The sequence below is a fragment of the Desmodus rotundus genome, chromosome X (assembly GCF_022682495.2).
Source record: "Desmodus rotundus isolate HL8 chromosome X, HLdesRot8A.1, whole genome shotgun sequence".
Taxonomy (NCBI): domain Eukaryota; kingdom Metazoa; phylum Chordata; class Mammalia; order Chiroptera; family Phyllostomidae; genus Desmodus; species Desmodus rotundus.
This window is the reverse complement of record NC_071400.1, coordinates 99,606,839-99,634,631: the sequence shown is the minus strand read 5'-3', so window position 1 is coordinate 99,634,631 and position 27,793 is coordinate 99,606,839. Positions and strand designations below refer to the sequence as shown.

Here is a 27,793-nt window from a genome sequence, read left to right as displayed (position 1 = left end):
CCCCCCGTAAGTCTAGCACCCACGTGGCCCCATCCATAGTTACTACAGTATCACCGACTATGTTCTCTGTGTTTTTGATGCCTGTCTTAAATCTCCAAAGGGCTTACATCCCCTGTCACCGACAGACGAGAGAGAAGGAGCTCGAGTAAGCTAGGATCTGAAAAGTGACCTGTATTCAGTTACAGCTGACTCTGAACGTCATTTTGCACAGTGCGGCGGAGGGAACAGAGTCGGTGACAGCGGAGAGGCCCCCGGCCTCATCACGTGAGAAGACGTCACTGCAAAGGTGACAAACCCACATCTATGAGGGACGTCCTTTTTCCGTTTCCCATTGCTTCTACCAAGTTGAAATTAGAAGTTAACATCTGAAGTTGAGTGAATAAGGGTAAAAAGGCAAAAGTAAAGGCTTCGCCTTTTGCAAGAAGTCATTTTGCTTTGGTCATTGTACCCTGCACATAATGGTTGTACCTTTAAGTAAGAAAAGAGGTGTATTAGGAAAAACCGTCTTTTGCTGTATATAATCCACACATTTTGCCCAAATTCTTTGGGGGAAAATAAGGAGGTGCATCACACATGGGCGTAATCCCATGTACAAGGCATATATGTGCCTTTTACAAGGGAAAATACAGTAGTTAAGAATACTGTATTGCTCGTCCCAAGAAAAAGACATTTTGTAACAATGCAAGGCAAGAGATGTGAGTTACACTTACCACGATCACTTTGCAACATATACAAAGATGATAGCGTTATGTTGTACACCTGAATCCCACCTAATATTTCGTGTCAGTTCTGTCTCCACTTTTAAAAACGGAAAGAAAGCTGAGTCCCGAGGAGAGAGTGTAGATGCGTGTCATTTGGGGGACGTACTTCAGTTGGCCCCGAGGGTCAGCGGTGCACCATGGGGAGAAGCTTTATTGATTACCTTCTGAGTAGTGGGACAAGGTTAGCAGACTGACGCAGGAGGCTCCCGCGCCTGAGCCGAAGATGGTCACGCGCTTGGGGTCGCCGCCAAAGGCCCCGACGTTCTCCTCGATCCATCGGAGGGCCTGGATCTGGTCCAGGAGCCCGTAGTTGCCTTTGGCCGCCTGGTCACCGGTGCTTAAAAACCCTGCAAGAGAAGACACCACACTTTGATTGGTCAGCTGCAGCAAGCACATCCGCGTGACGCTGATTGGGAAGTTCGGGGTTCTCCTGGCCCGTTCTTTTCTCCCTGTGCAAAGCAACAGTGTAGCCCATTTTTTCACAGCAGAGACACTTAGTGGTTGTAACGGCTCTTGCTGCTATTGACGCTGAGATAAAACGCCTCCTTGGGGGGGGTGTGGGGAGCTAACGGTAAGGCAAAATGAGGCTACAATATTTGTAACAAGTTACAACAGCAGGGACTTCAAATTTGACTGGATTCAGGTTATCGTTCCGGTACAAATGTCTGTTCTCACAAAATGAAAAAGACACCGAAAAGAAGTTTTTCAACGGAAAACACCTGTGTGTGTGTGTGTGTGTGTGTGTGTGTGGTGGGGACTGGTGTGTTTGTGTCTGCCTTTAAGGCTGTGTGTGTGCGTAACAGCACTGAACAACAGCTTTTTCTCATTATGTTTTTATTAATATTTTAATGTAATACCGTTTTTGTGTTTAGCTTTCAAAGTAAATTATAGATGTAACGAGATCCCACACTTCAACGGCTTAGTGAGCACCTCTCGTTTTCCATGTAGAAAAAACTCTCACAGTTACACACACACAGATAATAATTTTTTTAAAGGATTTTATTTATTTTTAGAGAGAGGAAGGGAGGGAGAAAGAAGGGGAGAGAAACATGAATGTGTGGCTGCCTCTCATGCGCCCCCTACTGGGGACCCAGCCGACAACCCAGGCATGTGCCCTGACTGGGAATCAAACCGGTGACCCTTTGGTTCTCAGGCTGGCACGCAATCCACGGAGCCACACCAGCCAGGGCAGGAAGCAGGTGTTTGTTTTCAAATCACCCTAGTCGGAACCCCAACCCCCTTGGACCTACAAGTAGACGCAGGATGACCCCGCAAGGTCGTACATACGTGACATGTTCCTTGAGTCCCACCATCTCTGACACACAGGGACCGCCCTGAGCCGAGAACATGCGGACGTACCAACCCTCCTTCATGGAATTAGCAATCACTAATTACTTTTTCTTGCCAACGAATGTTGTGCAGCTCCAGCATTCACCCCTAAACCTCCACCTTTTTTTTTTTTTCTTTTTTACACAGTTTCTCATGAAATGAGCCGTGCTCGGCTTGGGAGGAAGGCCTCTTTCACGCCATTTGATGAATAAAACAACTCGTCACGGCAGTGTGGGCCCCGCGTAATCACTAAGACAGGCCTCTCTGTCCCCATTAAGGAAAGAGGTGATTAATGCAGAAAGGCTCCAGGAATTTTCTGGCAGAACCGTTCTGTCTCCAGCAGACCCCCTCCCCCACCCGCCTCGCTCCCTCTCTGAATTCTTTGCAGAAATGACCTACTTGCGTATTTTGTGCCTGCAAAGCAATAAGAGAATGTGCACAGGCGGGGATGGCGGCTCTTCATTAAGGCGGGGCCCCTCCCTTTCCCGGCAAGAAGTGACTGTACTGGCCCGTGAAACGACTGGTTAATTAATGTCTCACACCCCGGGAAGTCTTCCCTCTTCCCAGAGCATCCTAGTGAAAAGCTGGAGCTAGCTTTACGAGGTTGAATTCTTTCCAAAAGTCCCGAGGGAAAGAGCCCTCCATGCGCATCTGAAGTTCAGCAAACGAATAGGTTTTACAAAAAAAAAAAAAAAGGAAAAAGCTGGTGTTTCCATAGTTTCTGCTTTGGAATTTTCATTTACTTCCATCAGTGCCCACGGATTTTTTTTTTCCTTCTCTTTTATAGTTTCACCAGCCTGCCAGGCAGAGTTCCAGTTTCGTGTTCTCTATCATCTAGGATGCTGCATCCCTGTCTTGTCCTGATTCTCCAAATATGGTGTTTGATAGAATCCAGAAATACGACGCGTGTGGGTTCACCAGTGTGAGAGGCTACGAAGAGCCCCGTGATAACCGCCAATCCACCTGCACACAGCCGCACACGCTAGCGAAGACGATGGGCATTGTACAAGCGTTTCTGTGAGCCAGGCCCCCGCCGAGCCCGGGGGTCAGGTGTCCATCTATGCTCGGGTGAATTAATAAAACTAACGGCCTCTCTCTCGACGGGCAGTCTCAGCATTTCAGCCAACAGAACATTTACGTGTTTGAGACGTTTCTGTCTCTGAAACGAGGCTTGTCAAGTCAGGTACCCTTCCGCCCTGACCGCTGAACGGGGACAGAGACATACAACCAAGACTGAGTTCAGCCACGTTAGGGACCAGCTGGGCACCGAGTTTCATACCAAGAAGGAACAACAACAACAACAAAAAAACCGTATACGCACCAGAGAATGCTCAGGGGTTGTGTGGTTATTCTAAAGGGTGATTCACGGAAAAATGCCTGAAGACCAGAAACCATGTTTCCCTGCTACATGAAAGCACCAGTGAGGTGTAAAATGAGCATGGGGACTGCACCTCAGTACTGCTGCTGGAGTAGAACGTGTCAGGGGCTTGAGGTAGGTGACTGTAATCCGGAGCTTCCTTCTTTTCTTTTCTCTTCCTTCCCTCTTTCCTTCTTTTCGCGATTGTACCACCGGATGCAGCTCCCATGACTCCCCATGTGCTGTAAGTCAGCAGAGGAAGCCCAGCGGGGTCACATGTGCTGACCCCTTTGTTTATCTGTGATGGGGCATTAAACCCACAATCCTTTTTCTCGTGGGAGATAATTCATCACGTGCACGCAGTAGGCATGTTTCTGATGACCGGTAAGGGGAATGGAAGGTCTACATGAAATACAGGTTCAGCCACTTTCACATTTTTACAGTGTATTCCCCTGTACTTGACAGAAGGACGCTAGGGCCCCGAGTGCATGTCCACGTTGTGTCTGTGTGGGTGTGTGACACTCTCACAGAAGGACGCCTTTGCTTATTGTGTCTGCAGAGGGAGAACCTGCAGCACACGGCAAATCACTAGCCTTTTCCCATCCCAATCCCTCCCTCCCATGTGCTTACACATGCGCCTCTGTGTGGAGCGGCATATACGCACTGATGTTTAATTTGATTCCATAAAAGCAACAAAGAAAAATGTTTAAATGAAAGTCTTCACTGAAAACAGAGAGAATTAACTTCAGGTCACAAAAATGAGCTCAAAAAAGAAACCTATGTGATGAGATGAGGACCCAGGTATAACAGTGAGAATCGGTCACATACACGCCTATTGAGACTGTTTGGTGCTTATAAAAATCATTCCCTGGGTCATTTATCACAGGGTGAATCTCCAAACTTTTAAAAAGATTTTCTTTATTTATTTTAGACAGAGGACAAAGGAGGGGAGAAGAGGGGGAGAGAAACATCCATGTGTGGTTGCCTCTCACGTGGCCCCCACTGGGGACCTGGCCCACAACCCAGGCATGTGCCCTGACTGGGAATTGAACCGACGACCCTTTGGTTCTCAGACCGGCGCTCAATCCACTGAGCCACCCCAGCCAGGGGCAGGATCTTCAGTTTTCATTGGAATCATTTATAAATTAACTTAATAGAGAAGATGGCATGCAAAAGAGGGCAAGGCACATACTCAAATTCTGTAGAACTGATAGGTAAAGCTGATTGAAGTTCCCTGTCTACTTACTTTTATTTTACTTAAAAGTGACACGAGTCGTAACTGACCACCTTTGTACTAGGTTCGATGACCCCTCAGTATTGCACAGGGTCAAATTCTATTTCTAATGTCAGTAAAATAAATGTAAGGCAATTACAGAGGTTCCTTTAGCGTACATTTCCAAACTTAGGATTCACGAAATCATCAATGAGATTTATAAAGTGTGTTCTATCCCCACCCAACTGTTTAGAAAGAGGCTGCTGTTTGCGGTATGAATCGTTTGGTTAAGAAGGACAACGTAGTACGTGGAGAAACATCCGCTCTCATAAAACAGAAAGTCCTTTCTTTGAAATAGCAACCCAGAACACTGAAGTCTACTATATGCTAGAAACAGAACAAAGCATCATAAACAGAGGTTTGTTTGGTACACAATACTACAGATCAAAATGGGAACGTAACTGGCAAAACACTTCAGAGGGATGGAAATCGAAAAATGGCCATTCCGGAACCAAACCGCCTTTGAGCTGATTTGGAATTGTTCCTAACTCTAAACCTCACGCGTGAACATTTTCCCAGTTTCATGGATGACCCCCACTCAATGAGCGGCCAGCTCCTTTTGGTTTTATTTCTTAAATAGTCCACACCCGCTGTGTTAAGAGCTTCAACTCACTTCTTCCAACCCAGTTCTAAAGCATCGCTCGAGCCGTGGTGTTTACCAATGCAGAAAATCGACGAAACCATGAAGCCCAAGCAAAGGGAAAACTTGAAACCCTTTGACCCCAAAGTTCTATTTCTGTGCCAGCTTTCCACTAAAAAAAATCTTTACTTGGATGTACATAAATAGCCATCCACAGACCTACAATCTTCAGGGATAGTCATTTTCAAAACAAGGACGACAGCTATTTCTGTGTCCAAGAATTGCAGATTTATTGCCCAATTCTGTTGGCTGAACCCATATTACAGGGAGCTGTTCGTTTGGGTAAAGAGATAAAATAGTATGTGTGGACACAGCAACACGACTCAGGTCTCTCAGGTGAAAACCGTGAGTTGTGGGATACTATGTTCTGATTCCATTTTTATTGATACAAAACAATGGGTGTGTAAAATACAAAATCTGCCAGAAAATCAAACGTTAATTGTGTTCATCCTGGGAGTGTGGTTACAGGGGATTTTCTCAGTGAATGCTGAATCTATGCTGAGATTCCCTTCGATAGTGAGCAATCACAGACACACAGGTGCGCTTTAAGATCAAGGGCACGAGGAGGACTTTGACCCTTTCCTGTGGTCCCCTCTCCACGCCTTTGGCCACGCCCTGCATTTAACCTCCAGCCTACAAACCCATCACATCCGCTCTTACCAGCTCTTGAAATGTGCTTTGCTTTGTCTTTTTATTTCCATTCATTTTTTAATCCTCACCTGAGGAGATGTTTCTTGATTTTGGAGAGAGAGAAAGGCAGAGAGAGACAGAGAGAGAAACATCGATGGGAGAGAGAAAGAACGATTGGTTGCCTCCTGCATGTGTCCTCACCAGGGACTGAACCCACACCCTAGGTATGTGCCCTGAGCGGGAAGAGAACCCACAACCTTTTGGTGAACAGACAACGCTCCAACCAACTGAGCCACCCAGCCTGGGCTCTTTGCCCTCTGATAATTTCCTTTAAGTGCAATTCGCATACAGTATCACATGATTTACATTGGACTCAGGTGTACAGTATGGTGATCTGTCATTTTTATGCTGTATAATGGGACCGCCCCACTAATTCTAGTAATCGTCTCTCACCGTGCAAACTTAGCACAATAGGTTGACTATATTCCCTTCCACCCCTGCCCCCCTTTGGTTACCATCTCCTTTGGTTTTTATTCCCACGAGTCTGTTTCTGTTTTGTTTTTTCAGACTGCCTTGTATCACCGAGCATTCATACCCCCTCGACCCGTTTATGTTGTCACGAATGGCCACATTTCCTTCTTTTTAATATTGCGTTGTCTATAGGTACCACGGTGGACGTGTCTTATTGAAAAGCTCGCAGATAACATGTGCTGGGCGGTTGTGGAGAAAAGGGAACCCTCGTGCACCGTTGGTGGGATGCAGACTGGGGCAGCCGCTACAGAAAACGGTACGGGGATTCCTCAAGAAATTAAATGCAGAACTATCTTACCACCCGTCAATCCCACTTCTGGGTATTTATATGGGTCACAAAAAGAGCAGTGACTCAAAAAGATGCATGCACCTCTCAGTTCGGTGCAGCATAATCTCCAACAGCCGAGACGCGGAAGCAACCTGGGCATCTACCGACAGATGTGCTATCTGGCTGTACCTTTATCTTTCAGATGCTCTTCACCTTCTCACATGCAATGTCCTACGTCTAGAATACTGTTTGCAGGCTGCTAGCAGCCTGCCAACTGCCTTCTCCACGTGGCCCAAACGCGCCTGCCTCCTGTAGACGCCAGGGAGCACCCCTTGCTCACGGAGCACAGCGCCACCTGCAGGCCACCCCCATCACTGCCTGGTCCCACACCAAGGGTACCAACCACGCACGGTTCATCTCTTCTCGTCGGCCTATCAATGCAAAAGCTCCCTCATGCTGTCAATGTTCTCGGCACAGGAAGTTGTTTTACATAAGTTTGTATGATAGAACTTACCACTTTATATGAGCGGGTAGGATGAGGGATTAGGGTTACGATTAGGGGTATGGTTTGGACTAGTTTAGGGTTAGGTTAAGATTGGGTTAGGGTTGTGGTTAGGGTTGGGGTTCGTGTTAGGTTAGGGTTAGATCTGCTCCTAGATCTCTCAGTGTTAGTGGCCGCACTGGATTCAGAATCGGCCATCACCTACACCTATCACTTCACATTGCAAAGCCCCCTTTTTGTCCCATTGAGGAATTGAAAGGAGAATAGGAGCTGTGCCGTAGCTCCGTTTGGGAGCTCCGTGGAATACGGATACGCGAATCACTGCGCCTCGCGCGCCCTCTGTGTTCACAACGTCGCCAGGTAGCCTGATGGCCTGGATATCAGGAACGCGGTCCTTATGTCTGTCCCTCCTCCACCGGCAGGCTCACAGCGTGGCCCTTTGAGTAAACAGGCCACGGGTCTCCTTAGACCTGATGCTAAGAGTACGCAGATGGAGAAGGAAGCGCAATCGTTGTCTCATCGCCAGGGTTGTTTGTGAACGACTTTGCAGGAAGGTGATGAATAGTGGTTATAATGTGCTTAGAGTCTAAAGGGAAATGCAAGGCAAAGGAAAGACCATCGCAGCTTTTATTCACGCTGTCAAAGTCACGGAGAGGCCTATTCAACCAACGTTTATTTTAAACTCTCGGCGATTCAAGGAATGCGGCCAAAGCTGGGGGACGCATGAGACACAGTTTGGTTGGATTTTCATGCATATCTTCAAAATGGGAAGATCATATTTTCTTTGCATTATAAGCTTAGATTTGATAAATGACTGAAATTGAAAGTCATAATTATTTTATGATTAGCTATTATAATCCCTTTACTTTTTTAAAACTTTAATATATTTTATTGATTAGGCTATTACAGTTGTCCCCTATTTTTCTCCTTTATTCCCCCTGCCCTGTACCCACTCTGACCATGAAAGTCATAATTTTTTACATCAAAGTACACTTATAACACGCACGTAAGTCACATACTTTGTACCTACATGGTGTTCACCGCACTGTACCCCACACATGAGCAGAAAGAACTTATAGAAGACTATGTAACAAATTAATTAAACGTAATTTTCACAATCCCTTCTAAATTGCACTAAATCCGAAGATGCTGCTTTGTGGAGATACTCCCTTCGACCCTCGACTGGAAAACAAGCATGGGGCCGTGGTCAGACAGGTCAGTGGGTTAGAGTGTTGTGCTCACACGCTAAGGCTGCAGGTTTGATCCCCGGTCAGGGCACATACAGGAATCAACCAATGAATGCATCAGTAAGTGGAACAACAAATCAGTCTCTCTCTCTGGCTCTCTGTGTCTTCCTTCTTTTCTCTGTAAAATCAATTCTAAAAGACGAAACAAAACAGGAACTTAAGAAAATGCACAGTGGCTGTGATCGTGACGGTGTTTCTTAGCTCTTACTAGTTAGATGCTGTCGGTGGTCTTTTTCCCTAAAATACGGCAACTGAGTGGGACGAGGTCAATGCATTCCTCTGGAACTCTTACAAAATCTAGTCACATCAACTAGCTCAGATCATCTGTTTTGTCCCCGGAAGTACTCCCAAGGTTTCCAGCACTGGTGTGCTCTGGCTAATAACCTGGGATGCGCTTAAGATTGTTTTAGTAAGGGAGAATTTGAGAAGGTCCTCAATGATGTAACACGCCCGTGCGGAACAAGTAGAGAAGGTGGCGCGCACAGGAGCTGTTTCCCTGCGGAACCTTTCATTTCAGGAACAGGAAGGCTACTGAGCAGGGAAGATGAGGGAGGACAAACCGCACCCCGAAACGGTGAGTGTCTCACACCCAAACTGTCCCTTCGCTTGAAAGCTTGTACCACGTTCTGCACCTTGGTAACGTCTCGATGATTATATATGATGTTCTTTCCTGCCCTGAAATGAGTGTGTTTAGCAGGTCTTTGCTCTTTTTCCTTCTAAAGACGGGGAGCTCAGGCGCCCATGACTTGCAAAACTGCTCGTACCTTCTAACCGCAATGCGCAGTGGGGGCACCTCTTCTGTGAGTCGCTGTTTCTCTTGTGTGCGGGAAAAATGCTTATTAATGTCTGATTACAAAAAAAAAATAAAATAAAAAAAATAGCCAATGGCAAGGTTTGGTTAATTTACCTTTAGCTAAAGGCACTGGCGACAATTTCTAAAGTAGTGAGAATTCACCCAAAGGCTTTTGTACATGAGACGCATTTCAAATTAGACCATATATAGTAAACTAAAAAAAATTTTAGTTTAAAAAAGAATTGTGTGTGTCTATATCTACATGACCGTGTAACTATGTTGGCTCGTCTATCCATCCATCTGTCCACCCATCCATCCACCTATCCATCCACCCCCCATCCATCCCCCCATCCATCCATCCACCCATCCATCCACCCATCCACCATCCATCCATCCAGCCAGCCAGCCATCCATCCATCCACCTATCCATCCACCCCCCATTCATCCATCCATCCACCATCCATCCATCCATCATCTAACTCTGTCTACTGGTCTATCTATCATCCATCTGTCTCTCCCCCATCCATCTGCCTGTATCATTTATTTATCTCATGATTTAAAAAGACAAAACACATCATCACCTCATTCTCCTTATCCGTTACCATCACAACAGGTTCAAGGCTCCAAGCACGGCAGACAGGCGCAGGAAGTGCTAAAACAAGGGACTCAGAAGGAGAGGTGGCCAGTGCCTTCCCCAAAGGCTCTGCCCCGTGCCTCCAAACCGCACTCCAATGCCTGACCTCGAAAGCGATCCAGAGCGACAGCAGGCACTGAGTTCCCCCATCAGCAGAACTCCCTTGGTCCCCTGAACACATGTGCTGAGGGCAGCTCGGCCCCCTGACCTGGGTCTCCTGGGTGGGCTGGACTCAGGCTTTCTCAGCCCCGAGCACAGCAGTCAGCCATACTGTCTTTAGGCTTGGCTTTTGCAGAATACACCTCATGAACCAGCGTGGTATTTTTCTAGCTTTCGGAGGGTGGGCAGTCATTAACTCTGCACTGGGGGGTTGTCCCAGACTTCGGCGTCTCATTCAGAAAGCAGTCGGTAACGGACCACATGAGCCCTGCAGCTAAAAGCGTGTGGAGACCTCCTTGACGGCCCCTTCGTCCCCAGAACTGGTCTTTAAGGAGCAGGGAGCGGGCAAAAGATTTCTCTTTGCAGAAATAAAAATGCCAAACCCATTCATTGTCTCTCTCTCTCTCTCTGTCTCTCTGTCTCTCTCTGTTTCTGTCTCTGAAGTCAGAATATATAAACATATACACACACAAACATAATTTATGTAAGTGTGATGCATACCCTGCATTTTTCTAATGTAATCATTTCTAAGGGTCAAATTCCATAGCATTCATCATCCTCCAAATGGGGAGCGGCCGTGGCCACAATGTTCCCATCAGCGCAGACAGACACTCTGTAACTGTGAAGTGGTCCGTCTCCATTTGGGGAGCACTTTCAATCTCGGTGTCCATAAAAATCATGACTTACACACTGGGCTGAACACACTTGCTTGTGCATGTGTGAGCAAGCGTAACAATGTATGGTAGAGCATGTACACCATAGGCTCTTCCAAAGACAGAAGTCAAAGATGCGGTTTCTTTTCCATGCAAGGCTGGACTCAGCTCAGTCAGAAGGACACAGACCACACAGGAACCGTGACAGAAACAGTAGCTAGTGATAAAGAGAAATCGTCTTCCCTATTACATCTAAAACCCGACAGAAGTATCAACCTTCTTAAACTAATAAAAACATTTAACAAGTGAACCGACACAGAACTGTGTCTACATGCAGGTTGCACATACCAAACACACTATTATATATATTTTTATGTATCAGCTGTGGAGTTTAGGGAAATTTGGGTTTTTTTTTTAAGATGTCATTTATCAAAGATCGTACAGGTAAGCGAGATCGATATGGAGACAATATAAAACTACTTATTAAATTTTTTTGTTAAAAAAAGAAAACGAAACTTTTTTCTGTCCTGGCTGTGCAGCTCAGTTGCTTAGAGTGATTGCTGATACGGCCACGTTGTGGGTTCGATCCCCGGTCACAGCACATACGAAAATGAACCCATGAATGCCTCAGTCGGTGGAACACAAATCAATGTTTCTCTCTCTCAAATCAATAAAGAAAACTTGTAAAAAAAATTTTTTTAAAAACTTTTGTCAAACATAATTTTTCGAAGGCTTTCAAAGATCACAGAATTGTGCATTCAAGGTAAGTGGGGTTTGTCTATAAATTATATATTTAGAAAGGCATACAAGTCACCAGATTAAAAACCAAAAGTGGAATACTGTTACCACCTGGTAAAAATAAAGAGCAATGGAGACTCATTTGTGGTTCTCGGGAGGATAAACGGGCCCAGGCACTGAAAACGCTGCTGACATTCTCGTGTACACGTAAACAAGCACGTAAAAGACGGTACCGGAAACCTACTTCTGGGTAAAGAAACTCGTGCGCTATTTCAGCAGGAGCTTTGCACGGAATGTGCCCGGCGGCCTGATCTGCGAAAGGTCGACCTACAATACACGCCCAGTTTCCCAGAAAGAGCTAAGTATCTGTGTTGTTAGAATGAATGGGTGACCTCTGGCGACCTCCACCTTTACACGTCCCTATGGCTGCAAGCACGCTATTCAGTGAAAGTGGTCCGTGAATAACGGCGATCCCATCTTAAGAGATCGAAAACAGTCTGCACTTAAGCTATGAATAAGGCCGCTGTGCTGGTGACCATATCTATCAGAAACAAAGTTTAGTAAAAGCAGGAAATGAAAATCAGGATTCAGACAGTTAATGGTGGCACTGGAGTGAGGACACAGGGAGCCAATTCGGGGATGAGGCGGGGATGCAAAAGCCGGCCGTGTATCCCAATTTTATTTCAGCTTGTGCATAGAACAATGTTTACTTATTTTTTTTTTTATCCTTGACTGAGGGTATGTTTTTATTGATCTCTGGAGAGAGAAGAAGGGAGGGAGAGAAATAACAAATCGACCTGAGAGGAAAACATGGATTGGTTGTCTTCTGAACTCACCTTGACCAGGGATCGAACCCACAACCTAGCTTTGGGCTTAGATCAGGAATCGAACCCTCAACCGTTTCTTGTACGGGACGATGCTCCAAGCAACTGAGTCACCCAGCCAGGGCGTCACTGATTTACTGATGTCCACCCATAAAATATTCTCTAATGATAAAAAGCCATTTAAATTGTCTTAAGAAGCTAGAACCAGGGCAGCTACATAGCTACAAAGCAGCTAGAGAGATAAAAACAAGAAACCCATTTTGCGCTTCGTATCAAATTCCACAGCACAAAAAGCCAGCACCATCAGAAAACTTAAATGTTCTAAGCCCAAGAGAGCGTCGGTTAAATTTGTTTCCATCCTCATTCCCGATAAACATTAAAGTAACGGTTTATCGGGAATGAACGAAAATGATCCATGTGCTCATTTTCCCTGTCTTGTGCCAAATATTATTTCTCACTCATCAGCACATGGGAATCGAAATGATTAAGTCTCGATTAGTGTTTATGAAGGCACTTATTAAAATGGTTTTTAAAAGGCATGTCCCAGCATTCTCGTGTGGAGAATGTATCACTTGTTCCAACGTTACCAGCGGTTTGCAGACTCCGCTGAACACCTGCAACATGTTTTGCTACAAGGCTCCTGGCTCTGCCTCCCCGAGACGCTGACCTGTTGAGTGGAAAGGGTGCTGGCTTGGACAGGTAGCAATTATTCAAACCACGCGGCTTCTAAGGCCATTCCTCTGTAGTTGGAAATCTACCTGAAGAGGCGCATAGATAAGCCATTACGTTAACAACGGGAAGCACAGCTCATCACAGGGAGAGCACCGCCTTTCATCGCATTCTTTCTGACTTCCTAACCGGCGGAATTCAAAAGAAGAACCAGGCGACCTGCCTGCTTCAGCAGATCAGCAGCTGTGATGAGCTGGGAGTTGGAACATCCAGAAGAAAAGGCCCCAAAGGTGCGTTACCCAGAGGACCAGAAGGTGTTCAATCCGAAAAGCTTGTGTTCCTGTTGGTATACAATGTTTCCAGTCTCTCCATACCAAGTATACAAGGAAGGAGAGAAAAGCGGCTCCAGACGTAAGCGTATTAACTGGAGGCCCCTTCCCTGCTCTGCGAGGAATTTGCAGAAATGCTTCGGGGAGGGGCCGGCTTCCCCCACGGAGAGAAGCTTGCATCCCAGTTGTCGATGACGACACCCACTATGGGAATGCCGGCCGCACGGGGCCAGGCGCCTGGGTCTCCTTTGCTCACGGCTTTGCACCTGTTACACCCACGGGTCCCCGGTAAATGTTTGTTGGGTGACTGGATTTCCAGGGCGTGGAAGTGCACGGTGGTGTCTAGGGAGCACAGTGACGTCACTGGGAACAGCGAGAGTCCCACGCCGTGGATGTCACTTTAACCGTGAACTTCAAACACCTGCTTCCCCAGGCGCAGAGCGTTTTTCCAGGATGACTTGGGAGACCTTGTCCAGGCCCATGCTGTCTGCAGCGCCCTCCCAGCCCCGAGACTCCCCTATGTCCCCGTCGGGGTTAGGGACAGACTCGCTGGATGACATGTGTGGGGCATCCACTCCCTGATGTTTGTGCTGCTCCAAGAACAGAAAACAGCACTTTGTAATAACCTCTGTGCTACCTTGTCACATGAGGATACAGTTAATAGTTCTCTTTGACCTTTTCCGTGGCTTAACAGTTTGCACAGGTGATGAATATTTCCCCACTTCTGTACGTGTTTGTTTGGGTAAAATTAAAATAACACAAGGAAAAAAAAATGTCCGGGAGAATCACCTAAAATAACTTGGTTGACGTAGCAACACTGACCATATGGCTTGAAATGTGCGGGCAAAGGCCCTTGTTTCCGAGCACCTGGAGGCTCTTTCTGCCTGGTTCTTAATTCTTTAAAGTCTCCCCCGGGCACCTCGACTTGCCGCCCAGGTGAGATGTCCCTGAGGTGCAGAGGGGAGCCCAAACTCACTGTAGACTGGAGAAGGACGTTGAGAAAAAGCCGAACTGTCTCTTTGTCACCTGTCTCACCTTGGCTGTGTTAAATGCGCTAAAATGCATCGTCTCTGATATACTTCTTTTCTTAATGACTCCGTCTTACTTCGGGGGAAAAAAACCTCTTCATTTCTAACACTCACCTACGAAAACGAAGCCCCACATTTCAGGGATTCAGGGATGGCCGACAACTTTACATTTATTCTTGTAGCCGTGATGAGTTTAGAAGTCACTTTGGTAGCTCTTGACCACATCTCTGCGAAAACAAACACTGGAGTCTCATTGACAACTGAGCTACAAGTGATGAGAGAATGCTTGCGAGCTAATCGGATGAGTCGAGCCCTACCTGGCCGTTCTCTTTAACAGAACAACTTAGCAGAGGCAAATTCCACTGCCTTTCGTACAATTGCCCAGCTCTTGTGCTCTTGATAAACTGAAATAGTTACAATCATATCCTCGTCAAGATTTGGTGCTGTACAATATTCCATTAATGCTAAATATACTAAGAATATATACCACAGGGACCCTGCTTGCTTCTATTGTCTACAAACGGTATTTTTTAAAGATCCAAATGGAACATACCATCAAAAATTGTTTCAAAATACCTTTCTTCCACTGCTCAATTGTCAAGGCCCTGGAGACGCTGTTAAAATATACGGGAATAACTATTACAATAAGCACCATGTGGAAGCAACCCGCCGTCCACCGATAGATGAGCCGGTAAAGAAGATTTGGCACCTATACTGATGCACGGTTAGGTGACTATAAAAATGAACGAAACGTTCCCATTTGTGACAGCGTGGTTGGACCCAGGAGGTGTTAAGCTAGGTGAAAGAAGCCAGACTCGAAAAGCAGAAGGCGATGCAAAACTTAGCTGGGGAAGGATGAAATGTTGGTCTGGGTGTTGTACTGATAGTTTCAGCTGTCCCTGCAGGAAGGTGTCAGGTTGCACGATCACTTTCAATGATGACAATGGGAGCAATGGCTCCGAATTCCGAGCAGGAAACATTGTAAGTGTTACCCATCCAGGCTTCGAGGACAGAGAAAAAATCACTGTAACTCTTCCTGGGAAGACAACACTTCCGAAGAATCAGGTGATCTCGCAAGCTTTGCCTCGTTCTCTGCTGTGATCACTAGCCGATGGAAAATGCAAAAGTTGCCAAATGACTTATTTCTGAAAATGCACCCTCCTTTTCAGTCTCTTCTGGGAACTGATGAAGGGGCGAGAAAATGTAACCTGTGGCGATCCAAAAAATTTTAAAAAGGGGATGGAGCAAGACGGGAGCTCTCGGGCCCTCAGTTACCAAGTCCCTTCACGGGAAGATGAGAATTGCAGCAGCCGACATAGAAACAGTGAAAGAATAACCACCCAGGGGGCCAGGGTGGGTCCGCTGCAGGGCTCAGAATTTTGAGAGGCAAGAAGTGCTACAGAAAGCAGAGCTGAGGGGGAAATGGGATTTAGTTGGGCTCTTGCTGGGTGACACAGTCTTGGCCAGCAAAGCGGGGACCCAAACCCAGCTGCCCGGGGAGTTTCAACCAACGGGCATGTTTACTGATGTCACAGGACCCAGTAAACAGAATTCTAAAGAGCAGCCCTGGGTAGACAATCGGATTTAAATGTAGGTCCTGTCGGGAAGGGCATCTGCCAATGTCACTTGAGGGAGTGGACAGGGGGTGTGACGTTAAGCAGATGGCCCCAGGGTGTCCACGTGGCTTCTATGGCGTCAGAGGACGACGATTAACAGAGAAAGATGGGGTGGGGCGATGGAGCAGAGATGCAGGGAAGATGGAGGAGCAGGAGACGGGCAGAGGGACGTCAGAGCCGTTCACAGCACCAGAGGCTGCCGTGGTGGGGTGTGGGGGTGGGGCAGGAGCCAAGGGGCCCGGAGGTCTTCCAGAGGCCGAGGACTGAAAAGTGGGCATGCAAACAGCAGCTTTCCCTGCAAATTCAAATCAAATTCAGTAGGACAAACAAACAACAAACAAAAAAAAGCAATGCACGCTCCTAGAGGTGGACGTGCCCCTCAGAGTCTCGAGGAAGCCACAGAGCCCAGCCACACACGGCTTTCGGCTTCCTGTGCCTCCCCGAGGTGAACTTGACTTTGCAGGGGAAGGGACTGCAGGTCGTGAATGCTGAGAAATTCATTTCCATGGAGTCTGACACCCTTAGTACCTGCTAGGGGTGAATGAATTTCACGTCTAAGGTGAAGGGGTAATGTACGTAGATAAGGTGGCCATGTCTTGTTAAGTCCCTTTGCCTTCCCAGTACAGCATAATTTATATATATATAAACGATACTTTATATAAATATATAAGTTATGTAGATATGGTGGCCATGTCTTGTTAAGTCCCTTTGCCCTCCCCAAACGGTACCACCCTGAGTGAGCAGAAGTATCAGGCTTATTGGAAGCTTAAGAACTGTTTCCAGGTTGCATTGTCACATGAGCCACTGAACCTCCCCCCCCCCTTTTTTTTTTTTACTTAATCCCCTTACCTGTCTCACCCAGCCCTCAACGCCCTCCCCTCTGACAGCTGTCCGTCTGTCCAAGTGTCCGTGCCTCTGTTTCTATTTTGTTTGTTAGCTCATTTTGTTCATTAGAGTCCAGCTATAGGTGAGAGCACATGGTACTTGTCTTTCTCTGACCGGCTCATTTCACTCAGCATAAGGCTCTCCAGGTCCATCCACGCTGTCAGAAAAGGCAAGGCTTCCTTCTTCTTTATGGCCCCGTAGTATTCCATGATGCAAGTTCACGAGAGCTTCCTAGTTTATTGTAAATGAAGCGTAACACGCTGTGAGGAACAGGCTGGGATATGGACGGCTCTTCTCTGTCCCTCGTTTGCAGATGGAGAGGGAGCCTCTTGTACGCGGGCAGCAAAGGGCGTTGGAACATTTGGCAGGTGAGCACCCCGCACTGTTACCTCCCGTGAGAAAAACTGGTCTGAGGAAGCCTACAGCAGCTTCCTGGGCTCCTCCTACCGGCCACGCAACGTGAGCTGGGATGAACGTGGAGAGGCCGCCTTGGCCAACAGCCTAGGCCACGGGGAGTCTTCGGTGGAAACCGGCCATATGTGCTCCACCTAATAAAGTGGAAATTTATGTTCGCACCAGGAAACCCGGGGAAGAGGGAAGGGCTGGCGCCTGGCCAGGGAGTCCAGGCGACACACACAGCTGCTGTCAGCACACAAATTCCGAGCTCCATTTTCCCCGCCATCGTTGGGGGAATCTGGAAAGGAAGGCAATTTCTAGGAGATTGTGAGGCATTTAGGGAACAGAAAGGACTGTGCTGGTACTATCGGCAATTTTTAGCTAATGTCCCCATGAACGTGCGTTCCCTCCCTTTCCCTTTCCCTCTGTCTCTCTCATCGTGTTTGATCATCTGAAATGTGCACCACTACAGGGAGGTAGGAAAAACGCTTGAGAAACTGTGAGCAAGCTACGAATCAACTCCCTGGGCGCTGGGGTTTACAGGACGGCAACCTTGCCCGTGAACATTCGGCCCGCTCTGTCGCGCTGTGCTTTTGTCTAACAGAGGGCAGACGAGAAAGCCGCCCCAGACTGAAAAGTTCTCCTGGCTTGTTTGCGAACGTACGATCGGCATTTCCTGTTGGCATTGTGTGTTCAGAAACAAGGAAAGCTGGTGTGTGTGTGCGTGGGGGGGTAGATGGATAAAGAAGAGCAAGGCAACGGGATAGAAAAAGCGTAACAGAGAGACAGAAAGACGGAGGCAGAGACAAAGAATGAAGACAAATCCACAATTTGTAAGGGGCACCTCAAAACTGTTTTCAAATACGTCCACAAGCTTCCTTCTGAAAACCTGTTTGTGTGTGTGTGTGTTTTTAACAAATGCCACTTACTGATAAGAATTCAAAACACTCCATGGACTATGTGCCCTTGGACATGTGAACCACATATCAGTACGGGCTTTACCGCTCCCTCTGTGCGGAGCGCGTCTGGGTTTCAGAGGTGCTTTCACCAGGTGTCTCTACCGCAAGAACCTCAGGGGCGAATCCCAGGGAAGAGAAGGCACCAGACTCCAGATTTATGAGGTTTTCACACAAGTGTGGTCCACTCACGCTCACGTATAACACACATGACATTGAAATGCTGCCTTCGCATCGATATGATGAGTATGAAACCCTCAAGCCAAGTACTTCATCCCCTCCCTCCTCTCTTTCCTTCCTCCTCTCCTTCCTTCCTACTTTCCTCCCTCCCTGCCTCCTTTCCTTCCTTCCTTCCTTCCTCCCTCCCTGCCTTTCCTTCCTTCCTCCCTCCCTCCCTGCCTTTCCTTCCTTCCTTCCTTCCTTCCTTCCTTCCTCCCTCCCTCCCTCCCTCCCTCCCTCCCAACAGTTGCATTGGTTTTCGACAGGTATAGCTATGCCTTTGTAGACATGCTAAATACTTGAATTTCAAATCCCCATGCAAAGAACACTTAGTACAGGCTGGAAGAATATCAAAATCTGTATTTTAACATCATATCCCTTTAAGATCTAAAAACGAGAATGTTAACTGGTTTTATATTAGGTTCCATGACATTTTCTGGAATATTCAAGTCCATAAAAGTCAGCAAAGCCATTTACATGAGACACAGGAGTTTAAAAAAGAAAAAAGCTAATTCTGATTTACCAAAATGTCAACGTAAATTTGAAACCCTATTGCAGCCGGGAAAAGGAGTTAAACTTGGTCACTTCAAACTTTAAACATGCTTGTACGTTTCTGTGACCCTCTGAGGTATCCTGAGGAGGACTTATCAGCTGAAAGCCTGACAACATAAAGGAAAAAGATAGCATGTTGAATGCCTCAAAAGTAGTGTTCAAAATGGGCTTATTTCCACGAATGATGCCTGAATGGAGGTCCCCATCTTCCCAGGCACAGGATCCGCCAGACAAAGACAAACTTGAATGGGCCATTGTCATCTCTTCGTAAACATAAATCAAAAGCTCACTTTGTCTTCAGTGTAGGTGAATTCCTTTTTTTAAAAAAAAATCCTCATCCAAGGACATGTTTATGAGTTTTAAAGAGAGAGGAAGGGACGGAGGAAGTGTGGGAGGAGACAAAGGAAGAGGAAGGAGAGAGAAAAAAATTGGTATGAGAGAGAAACATCCATCACTTGCCTCTTGTATGCTCCCTAATTGGGTATTAAACCCACAACCTAGGCAAGTGCCCTGACTTGGAATCGAACCCACAACCTTTTGGTGTACAGGGTGATGCTCCAACCACCTGAGCCGCCTGGCCAGGATGAGTTTTAAGTGAGTTTCCAAACAATAAGGTGGACAGAAACAGTGCTTATCTACATGAGCTAATAAATAATGCAAGCTACTTTAGATAAGAGTAGTTAAGTATGATTCCGTAGAAATGGGAAGCAGAGAGACAGATGGATTATAATATAACAGTGTGAATAATGCTGGGGTACCAGCACTCTCTATTCCAAGTTCATGTGGACCGAACCGATTCCCTGAGGCAGCAGCTGGTGAGGGAAGGAGGACCAGGGTCCTTGTCTTAGTTAAGTGGCAGAGTATGCCACCCCCAAAATACGCTCCTGGGCTCCTCGACCATTTGGAGAAATGGGAGACACTGAAGCTCCGGAAACAGAGTGGAAATTACTCTTTCTGGAGGGGCAAATATCACGTGTATAAAGGCAATCCTCATTGGTTAAGGGGGTCTCCCTCTCCGTACTAAGAGGATGGTTGTAAATCGCAAGGAACTGTTATCAGGAACTTAAATCCGCACAAGCTCACTCCTGTTTACGTTAATTTTCCTTGCCACTTCCCCATGCGTGTCCTTCCCGATACTCTTCTCGCTTGCGCCTTCAGCCGAAGATGGTGTTTAAGCCTCGATTCTAAGACGTGTCTTACAGAGAGAGAGGTATTCAGTTCTCCCTGGGTATCTCCCGCGAAGTGTACATGCTAATAAACTTCTGGTGGTTTTACTCTTGTTAATCTGTCCTTTTTGTACAAGGGCCCCAGAGAAGAGCTTAGAAGGATAAGAGAGAAATTATTTTCTCCTCACACACATACATCTTAAGACTCAAGAGACCACGTTCTGAGATATTGGGTAACTTTGCCGCGAGCGTTTAAAAGAGATGAGACGCACGGCAATTCTACAGCTACACTTGTGCCAGTATATGAGGGGGAGGTAAATACCCCTCCGTGGACTCGTTTTCTGGGTCAAGAATAGCACTGGAAAAGCAAAAGTTGCAGAAACAAACGCATAGTTGAGTGTATTTCAATCGAAAAAAGTGAGTGAGTTTAGAGATTGTCATAGCGTCCGCCTCACATCTTCTTAGCTCTCTAACAAATTCCTTAAAAATAAAAATAAAGGGGAATTGTCTCTGAAGAGTAATATGAGTAACGTCCTTTAATATTCAAATCGTGGGGTTATTAGAAAAAGTCTAAAAGCCACGTGAGTTCAGCACACAAACAGGAAGGAGACGCAGGTGGGCGGACTTCTCGAATCTTTCAGTACTGGTGTTGAAGCGGTGTTTGTAAAATCCCACATCACCGCCACTTAGCTTCATCTCTATAAAAACCTTTAGCTGCATCTCTATGAAATCAGGGCATTCACTTCCCCTGCTTCAGAATATCATTGCTGCTGTTACTGTTTGTGCATCTTTTATGTATTTTTCACAATAATGGGATGACGGTGAGCGGGCAAACCCTGACTGGTGCCTGGGAGCTTGGAAGGAGGTCACGGATTCCGAGACAGCCTCAGGGGGCTGGGAACTCTGCTCTCAGACCTCGGGGAAGGTGGAGACTGGAGTCGGTCATGAGCCGGGTGATGAGTATACAGGGAATGGTGTCTACAGGGGCAGAGCTGGGTACGCAAAATTGCCGGAGGGGAAATACCTCGCTGGGCAGCATCCTGAATCTCAAGCTTTGAAAGCACTCTTGGCTGACCCAAACGTCCCACGTGCTTAAAGATAAATAGAGGCATATTAAAGACTGTAAGAGTTTGTTTGAGCAAACATTGATTTGAATCCGGTGGCACCCAACAGAGCAGATAGAAAGGAACTATGAGAGAGAGACAAAATCGGCAGAGGCGAGCTGCTGATAGGGGCGCGAGGAAGTTATAAAGGCAAAAAAAAAGCAGGATGCTTATTGCCAAGTGACTTTCCTTTAGGGATTGGCGGTGGTCTGTCTCTCTGGGCTGAACTCACTGGGGGCACGCAGGTGATTCCGACGGACTGCTTCCACTTCTTGCAGAGCTGAAGATATAACTGTGTTACATCCAGTTTGGGAGCTTAGCAGAAAGCAACTTCATTCTCGGCCTCTTGTCTGGTTCTTCAGCAACATAAACCACGCAACGAAGACACGAACTTTCTCAAACGGTCGCCGTTATTCTCTATGCTGAGAATGGCACGATGTATTCTAGGTATTCTAGGTATTCTATAAACACGACAGCAAAAACAAGAGTTGGCTTCCACCTACACAGCGGCAGACAATAAAAGGGGAAGTACGGTTGAGTGGGCAAATTAGTGCCTCCAAAGGAGAAGGTACCATAGTGCGGTCTTGTTATTTTATTTCAGTTGTGGGTCTTTTCTACTCGTATGTAAAATGATGCTAGAGCTCGACTAATGCTACAAACTTGAAAAAGAAGAGAGGATGTTCTACATGAGACATGCAGTCCTAACAGTCAGAATTCATAAAGAATGGGAGGATCTCCCCATTGCCTCCATGACGTTATGTAATGTACATGGAGCAGAAAATAGGTCCCAGGGAATTACATGCCACTGTGTCCTGTGAAGCATGAAGGTAATGAATATATGTGTTGAGTTGAAGGAAGAGCCGGGTGGGGATTGGTTGAAACGCCTCTTTAAAACATCCCGTGTAATTGCTATCAATCAAATATTGGTGTCTCCTCTAAAACTCGTATTGTATACGGAAACCTATTTGTGCAACGTGACGGTATTAAAAATGAGGCAAGCGGAAGGTGCTGAGCTCATGTGGGTGGAGCCCTTATACATGGGATTAGTGTCCTTATTAAAGGCACCCAGAGAGCTCGGTTGCCCCTTCCACCAGGCGGGGACAAAGAGAGAGAAGACAAGAAGAGAGTCCCCGGCAGACAGTGGATCTGCCTCCATCCTGATCTTGGACTGCCAGCATCCAACTTATAGGACTTCAGTCTCTGGTGACTGTAAGACCGTCGGACCGTGGGATTCTGCTGCAGCCGCCCACATGCCCTAAGATTCGAACGGAATGATGTATCTGTGTGAGAAAGAACAACAGCAGTCCCTGCCCTAGGCACATGGTGCGTGCCTACAGCGGTGGTGTGTGGTGCGTGTGAGGATGAGCGTGCCCCATTCGATGAGCATGCATCGGGGGTGCTCAGCGAAATGGGGGGAAAACCCAACGCAGGCAGCACCGATTCCTGACTGTGTCCGCAGTGTGACCGCCTGGAGCTCAGTTCTTCTGCAGAACTTCAAGGGACTCTGCAGGCGGTCCTCTCAGGGCTGTGTCACTGTCCGTCAGGAAGAAGGCTGAGTGGGCGATTCTTCCACCCACGCTTTTGGTTGGGAGCCATGCGTGCACCCGTTAAGAGTTCTTTCTGCCGCTCTTGTGGGCCGTGCCTGCCTCCGGCGTGGCTCTCAACAGCTCCGGGGCACAAAGAGCACTCTGGCCCACATGCATTTTTTTAAATCAGCAGGAGGTGAAACGCGGTGTTCGGAGCTGTCCAGTGGGGAGGTGCTGAATCAGGGCTGTAGGCAGACGCGGGCTATATCACCACGCCCACCTGCCGAGAGCCTCCTCTGAAAGGCGTGCGGGCGTCAGATGCCATGGAAGCTGCGAGAAGGGGAGTCACGGACCCAAATTCAAACATTTAGTATATGAGAAAACCACTTCCAAGGGAGTCTCGTTCAATTCCATGCAGCCCTGACCTCCAGTAGACAGGTGTGTATTTGGTGGCGTGGCATTGCAAATCGTGTCACTCCATGAGAATGACAGGGAAAATTCTCCGCGTGTGGCCCAAGCCCCGTAAACAACCCAAGAAGCGGCTCTTAGTGTCTGCATCACCAGTGCAGTTACAAGATCTTTTCCAGGCAACGAAATGCCTTGCCGGCGGCAAGGAGCCCTGGCAGGGGTGTGTCACACTATAAACAGGCCCCACACCAGCATCCCTTCAAAGGTGCCTGATCATCGATCAAATTCTTCACAAAACCTGACATGTGTGGTCTTCACTGAGCTTAAAAAAATAACAGCCAGCCCCACTTTTTCACTGGAGTTCTCCTAAGAGTAAAACGGGCTGTAGAGTTTCCTTGCTCTTTTTCATAGGCTGTTCCAAAACCATACAGACAGCTGGGGGAGCAAAGAAACAGACGTCAAGTGTAAGGAAGACGCTGAGTCATCCAGCCGCTGAACGGAAATACGAAGACACACTTAGCAAAAGAATCATCTGCATTTGCCCCTCACCCACCTTAGCTTTGCAGGGCGTACATTTCTGCTCCTTTATGAAGCTGTTTTATCCCCATGCCTCACAGCCCGTGAAAATTCATGCAGAGAATATGATTTGTATTATAATGTGTAAATATTATACTTGGCGTGTTAAGCAGAATAGTCAATAAATATGTTATAGTTTAAAACACGGAAAGGGAGTGATTCACCATATACCACATCGGTCTGCTATTATTAATAGATAAATATACTCTAAGCCGAATAAAATGCAAATGCCTACATTCCTTAATGTCACATTTGAATATACCCTTCCAAGACACCTTTGTGTGAGCTCCAAAGAAGCAAATGCATGACAACTCTATATAACATTTTAAATAACCCCTTTAGAATAATTTCAATGGGGAAAGTAGAATACACATCATTTAGTAAAATGTCAAGGTTCAGCTGATTTTCCAGAATGCAAGCTAAGGCTGTTTGCAAAATTGGCCGTGGCACCGACTGGATATTAGGGAAGATTCTCGTAAAACATGATCACTGAAAACTCGGGAGGGGAAAAGACAGCCTTGTGACACAACTCGCACCCGAAAGTGGATGAATAATCTGTAATATCATTTCCATTTTTACTGCTTCCATAAAAGACAGTCTCACTAACTGTATCTCTTCACCCGCTAAATACAGCAGGCTGGTGGCTGTGGATGGCAATAATATCCTTGTCAAAGCAGAGATACATTGCGCCTGTTGTCTGGGGAGAAGCTGGAAAGGACTTCGCAGACAGAATGAGGTCACTTCATGGGGGTGGGGTGGGGGCGGGGAGATGAGACAGCTGTGACGAAGGGCGTGATACGGGCAGTTCTGTGTTCTTTCCTTTCTCAGCGCCCTGACCCAGGACGAAACCCTGATTTTTATAGTGAAATGTACTGAGGACTTACTTTAAAATATTCCAAAATTAGTGACTGTCAGCAAAACGTTCTTTACATCTTAATCATCCAGGTCCTTTTGCAGAAAATCCACCCTCTAAGGGCATGAACACCCTTCATCACAGCAGCCCCAGGTGGGCTGGGTTAGGAGAGAGGTGTTTGTTTTTCGTCTGCCAGCTTCTGTTTTATTCCTATGTTCCCGTGGTGGAATCGAGTAGAACCTTCCTTCTTTCATACGACTTTTCCTCCTTTTCTCGCCCTTGACCCAAACTGGCCCTGAGCAGTCAATTGGCGCAAGGCCTGACTTCCCCGCCTCCTGTTCTCTTCCGCCCACCTTCATCCATCCATTCCATCCAGTTCCTTAATCACTAAGCTTTTAAGACATCTCAGTCTGGTCAGATAAATAAAACAGTCTGATAAATAAAGGGTCTCCCACCTGTGGCCCAGGAAGGCTGTGAATACAGTGCAACACAACACTGTAAATTTACTTAAAACCTTTTTTTTTTGCTTATCAGTTTTTCGTTAGTGTTTAATGTGTGGCCCAGAGACGCCAAAAGGCTGGACTCCTCTGGTAGGGTCTGCTGACGGCAGAAACAGAGTTTTGGTGAAACTATAGGTAACATTTTGATGTCAGCAGCATTTCGGCCCCAGACCCACGAATTCGGACTGACCCTACAGACGATACTCTCACGAAGCTACACAGAACGATGCCCTGGCTGGTACCAGGGCTGGACACAATGACCAGCAACTCCCGACCCTGGCCCAACCCATCGGCAGAGCCCACGAACTCAACCGCCTTACTCGTTGTGATTAATAAATCTCCCACATAAAATCCATCCTCCATGGGGGCCATAGGAGGTCTCACAGTGCTACCTCTTCTCTCGTCTCTTAGCTTGGTGCCATGTCCTTCAATAAAACTTTCCTTCCTTTGGCACAAAATCTCGCTGGCTTTTCATTGGGCTTTGACGTGCACAAGCAAACAAACCCCTCATGTTCTGTAATAGCAGCAGAATCTGAGAGGCTCCAAGAGCAAAAGATAAGGAAGGTGGAAGGAGTTCAGAAGAACCGCTGAGTCACTCCACCCCGCTTCCTTGTGGTCTCAAAGGCTCCTTGCACTCAGTCTTGCTCCGGGGAGCTGGCTCTCCTGGGCTGGGAAGGTGGTTCAGAGAGAAGGTTCCTGTTGAGTCTGCATCAGCAGAGGTGTGCGTGGGTGACTCGTGTGGGACAGAAACAGACACACACAAAGGCTCTCTCTCCTCAAGAGTCAGCCACATGCCCAGAGAATAACACGCAGAGGCCACCGAGCAAAACTATTCCGCTGTGAGCTTTAAACGTTAGCCCTGCGGTGTCGAGCCTGGCTTACCTCTGGCTGCACCCCAGACGCGGAAGGAGGTGTGACTTGCTGCGTGCATCCTGCCTCCATCACTCCACACCCAGGGAGCCTCCTTGTTCTTTACCTACTTAGCTCCTGAAGTCCTTGAATTTGTGGCCTGGAAGTCGGGTTTCCCATCTGGACTGGGCATCAAGGAGTCACCCCATGCTTCCCTCCACACCCCAAAAGTCCATTTACAGGTCTGCCTTCCCGTCAGACTGTGAGCAGAAGGCACTAGCTAAGTGGCTGATCTATTTATATATAGTTTTCAATGTAGGAATCAATAAGTGATCTAAAAGGAAACTAGGGAAAATCCTCATGCGCTATTTTTATGATGACTCTTGGCTGTTCTCTCCAGACCTTTCATTCTTTTCTGAGAAGAGTATGAGTGGGAAGAGATGCTGGAAATGGATATGAGGGCAGGATATAAGCTCAGGGGGAAGTCGATCATCTCCCTACTTCCTTCATCCGTGCGCATGGTGGTAACGGGGCTTTGTGCATTTTCGCTTTGCCTGCATGCCCTCATCCTTTTTTCTCTGTATTTATATCAACTGCATCTTGCTGTGTTATCTTTGATGGTGCTGCGGTTCAGGACAGGCTCCCCCAAGATCTGGCACCTTGGCACGCTGAATATTCTAAGCTGAAGGAGTTTGAAACAACAGGAGAAGCTGGAAATTCACCCTGATGATCTCCCCCGCCCCCTTGGCCCTGGCACATGTCCTAAGACCCTCAGGTGAGAGGCACCCTCCTTGTCCCTGAAGGAAGAGAACATCTTTATCTTTGACACAAGGGGACCCGAGAAGACTCCTAATAGCAGTTGCTCCATGTCCCCCTTTCCACACTTTCTTCACACTCCTTCAGCGGCATATTCCCGCACGATTCTCCGCTCTCCATCAAACCCAGCCGAAAAACACTCAGGTTCAACGGCTCCTTCGGGTCTTCATTTCCTTACGAAGCGTCCCCTGCCACGCCAGACTTAGGCTAAACAAATCTGCATGCTTTTCTCCTGCTAATGCGTCTCTGTCAGTTTGAATTTCACACCCAGACAAGGTCCCTCGCAGGGTCAAGGAAAACTTCTTCCTCCCCCACAGCTGTGGGAGTTTCTGCGCAAGTATGGTTTATCAAGAATGTCGGCACACTTCAAGCCTTGGCCAGGTGGCTCCACTGGTTGGTTGGAGCATCGTCCCATACACCAGAAGGTCACAGGTTCGATTCCCCATTGGAGGCATGTGATCAATGTTTCTCTCTGTTTCTCAAATCAATAAGCATGTGCTCAAGTGAACATTAAAATGAATGAAAGAATACAATTTTAACACATTTCAAAAGAAAATCAACTCCCATGAATGAGCTCATGCATGCGAGTAATCACAGAAGTCTCTGAAGAGTTTATGAAATGAGTAAATATCCAACCCAGAGCATTTTGTGTTTTTTTACAAAGGTGTGTTTCTTTTTTGATTTTCTTTTTTAACAAATTTTTAGTGTTATTCAACCCTCCCCCTTGATTTTGTCCATGTGTCCTTTATAGTAGTTCCTGAAATCCCCTCTCCTCACTCCCCCCTGGCTATTGTTAGATTGTTCTTAACTTCAATGTCTCTGGTTATATTTTGTTTGCTTTTTTTCTTCTGTTGATTATGATCCAGTTAAAGGTGAGATCATATGGTATTTGTCCCTCACCACCTGGCTTATTTCACTTAGCATAATGCTCTCCAGTTCCATCCATGCTGTTGCAAAGGGTATAAGCTCCTTCTTTCTCTCTGCTGCATAGAAATCAAAGGTGCATT

General features: G+C 46.9%; 1 protein-coding gene across 1 annotated transcript in view; it reads right to left on the bottom strand.

Annotated features, from left to right (window-relative positions):
* LOC112313310 (neuroligin 4 X-linked) overlaps positions 1 to 27,793 on the bottom strand; it is a 159,896-nt gene that overhangs the window by 13,860 nt on the left and 118,243 nt on the right. The window contains exon 3 of the mRNA XM_024569846.4: positions 923 to 1,108. Within this exon, the coding sequence (XP_024425614.2) occupies positions 923 to 1,108 (186 nt within the window). The remainder of the gene's footprint in view (positions 1 to 922; positions 1,109 to 27,793) is intronic.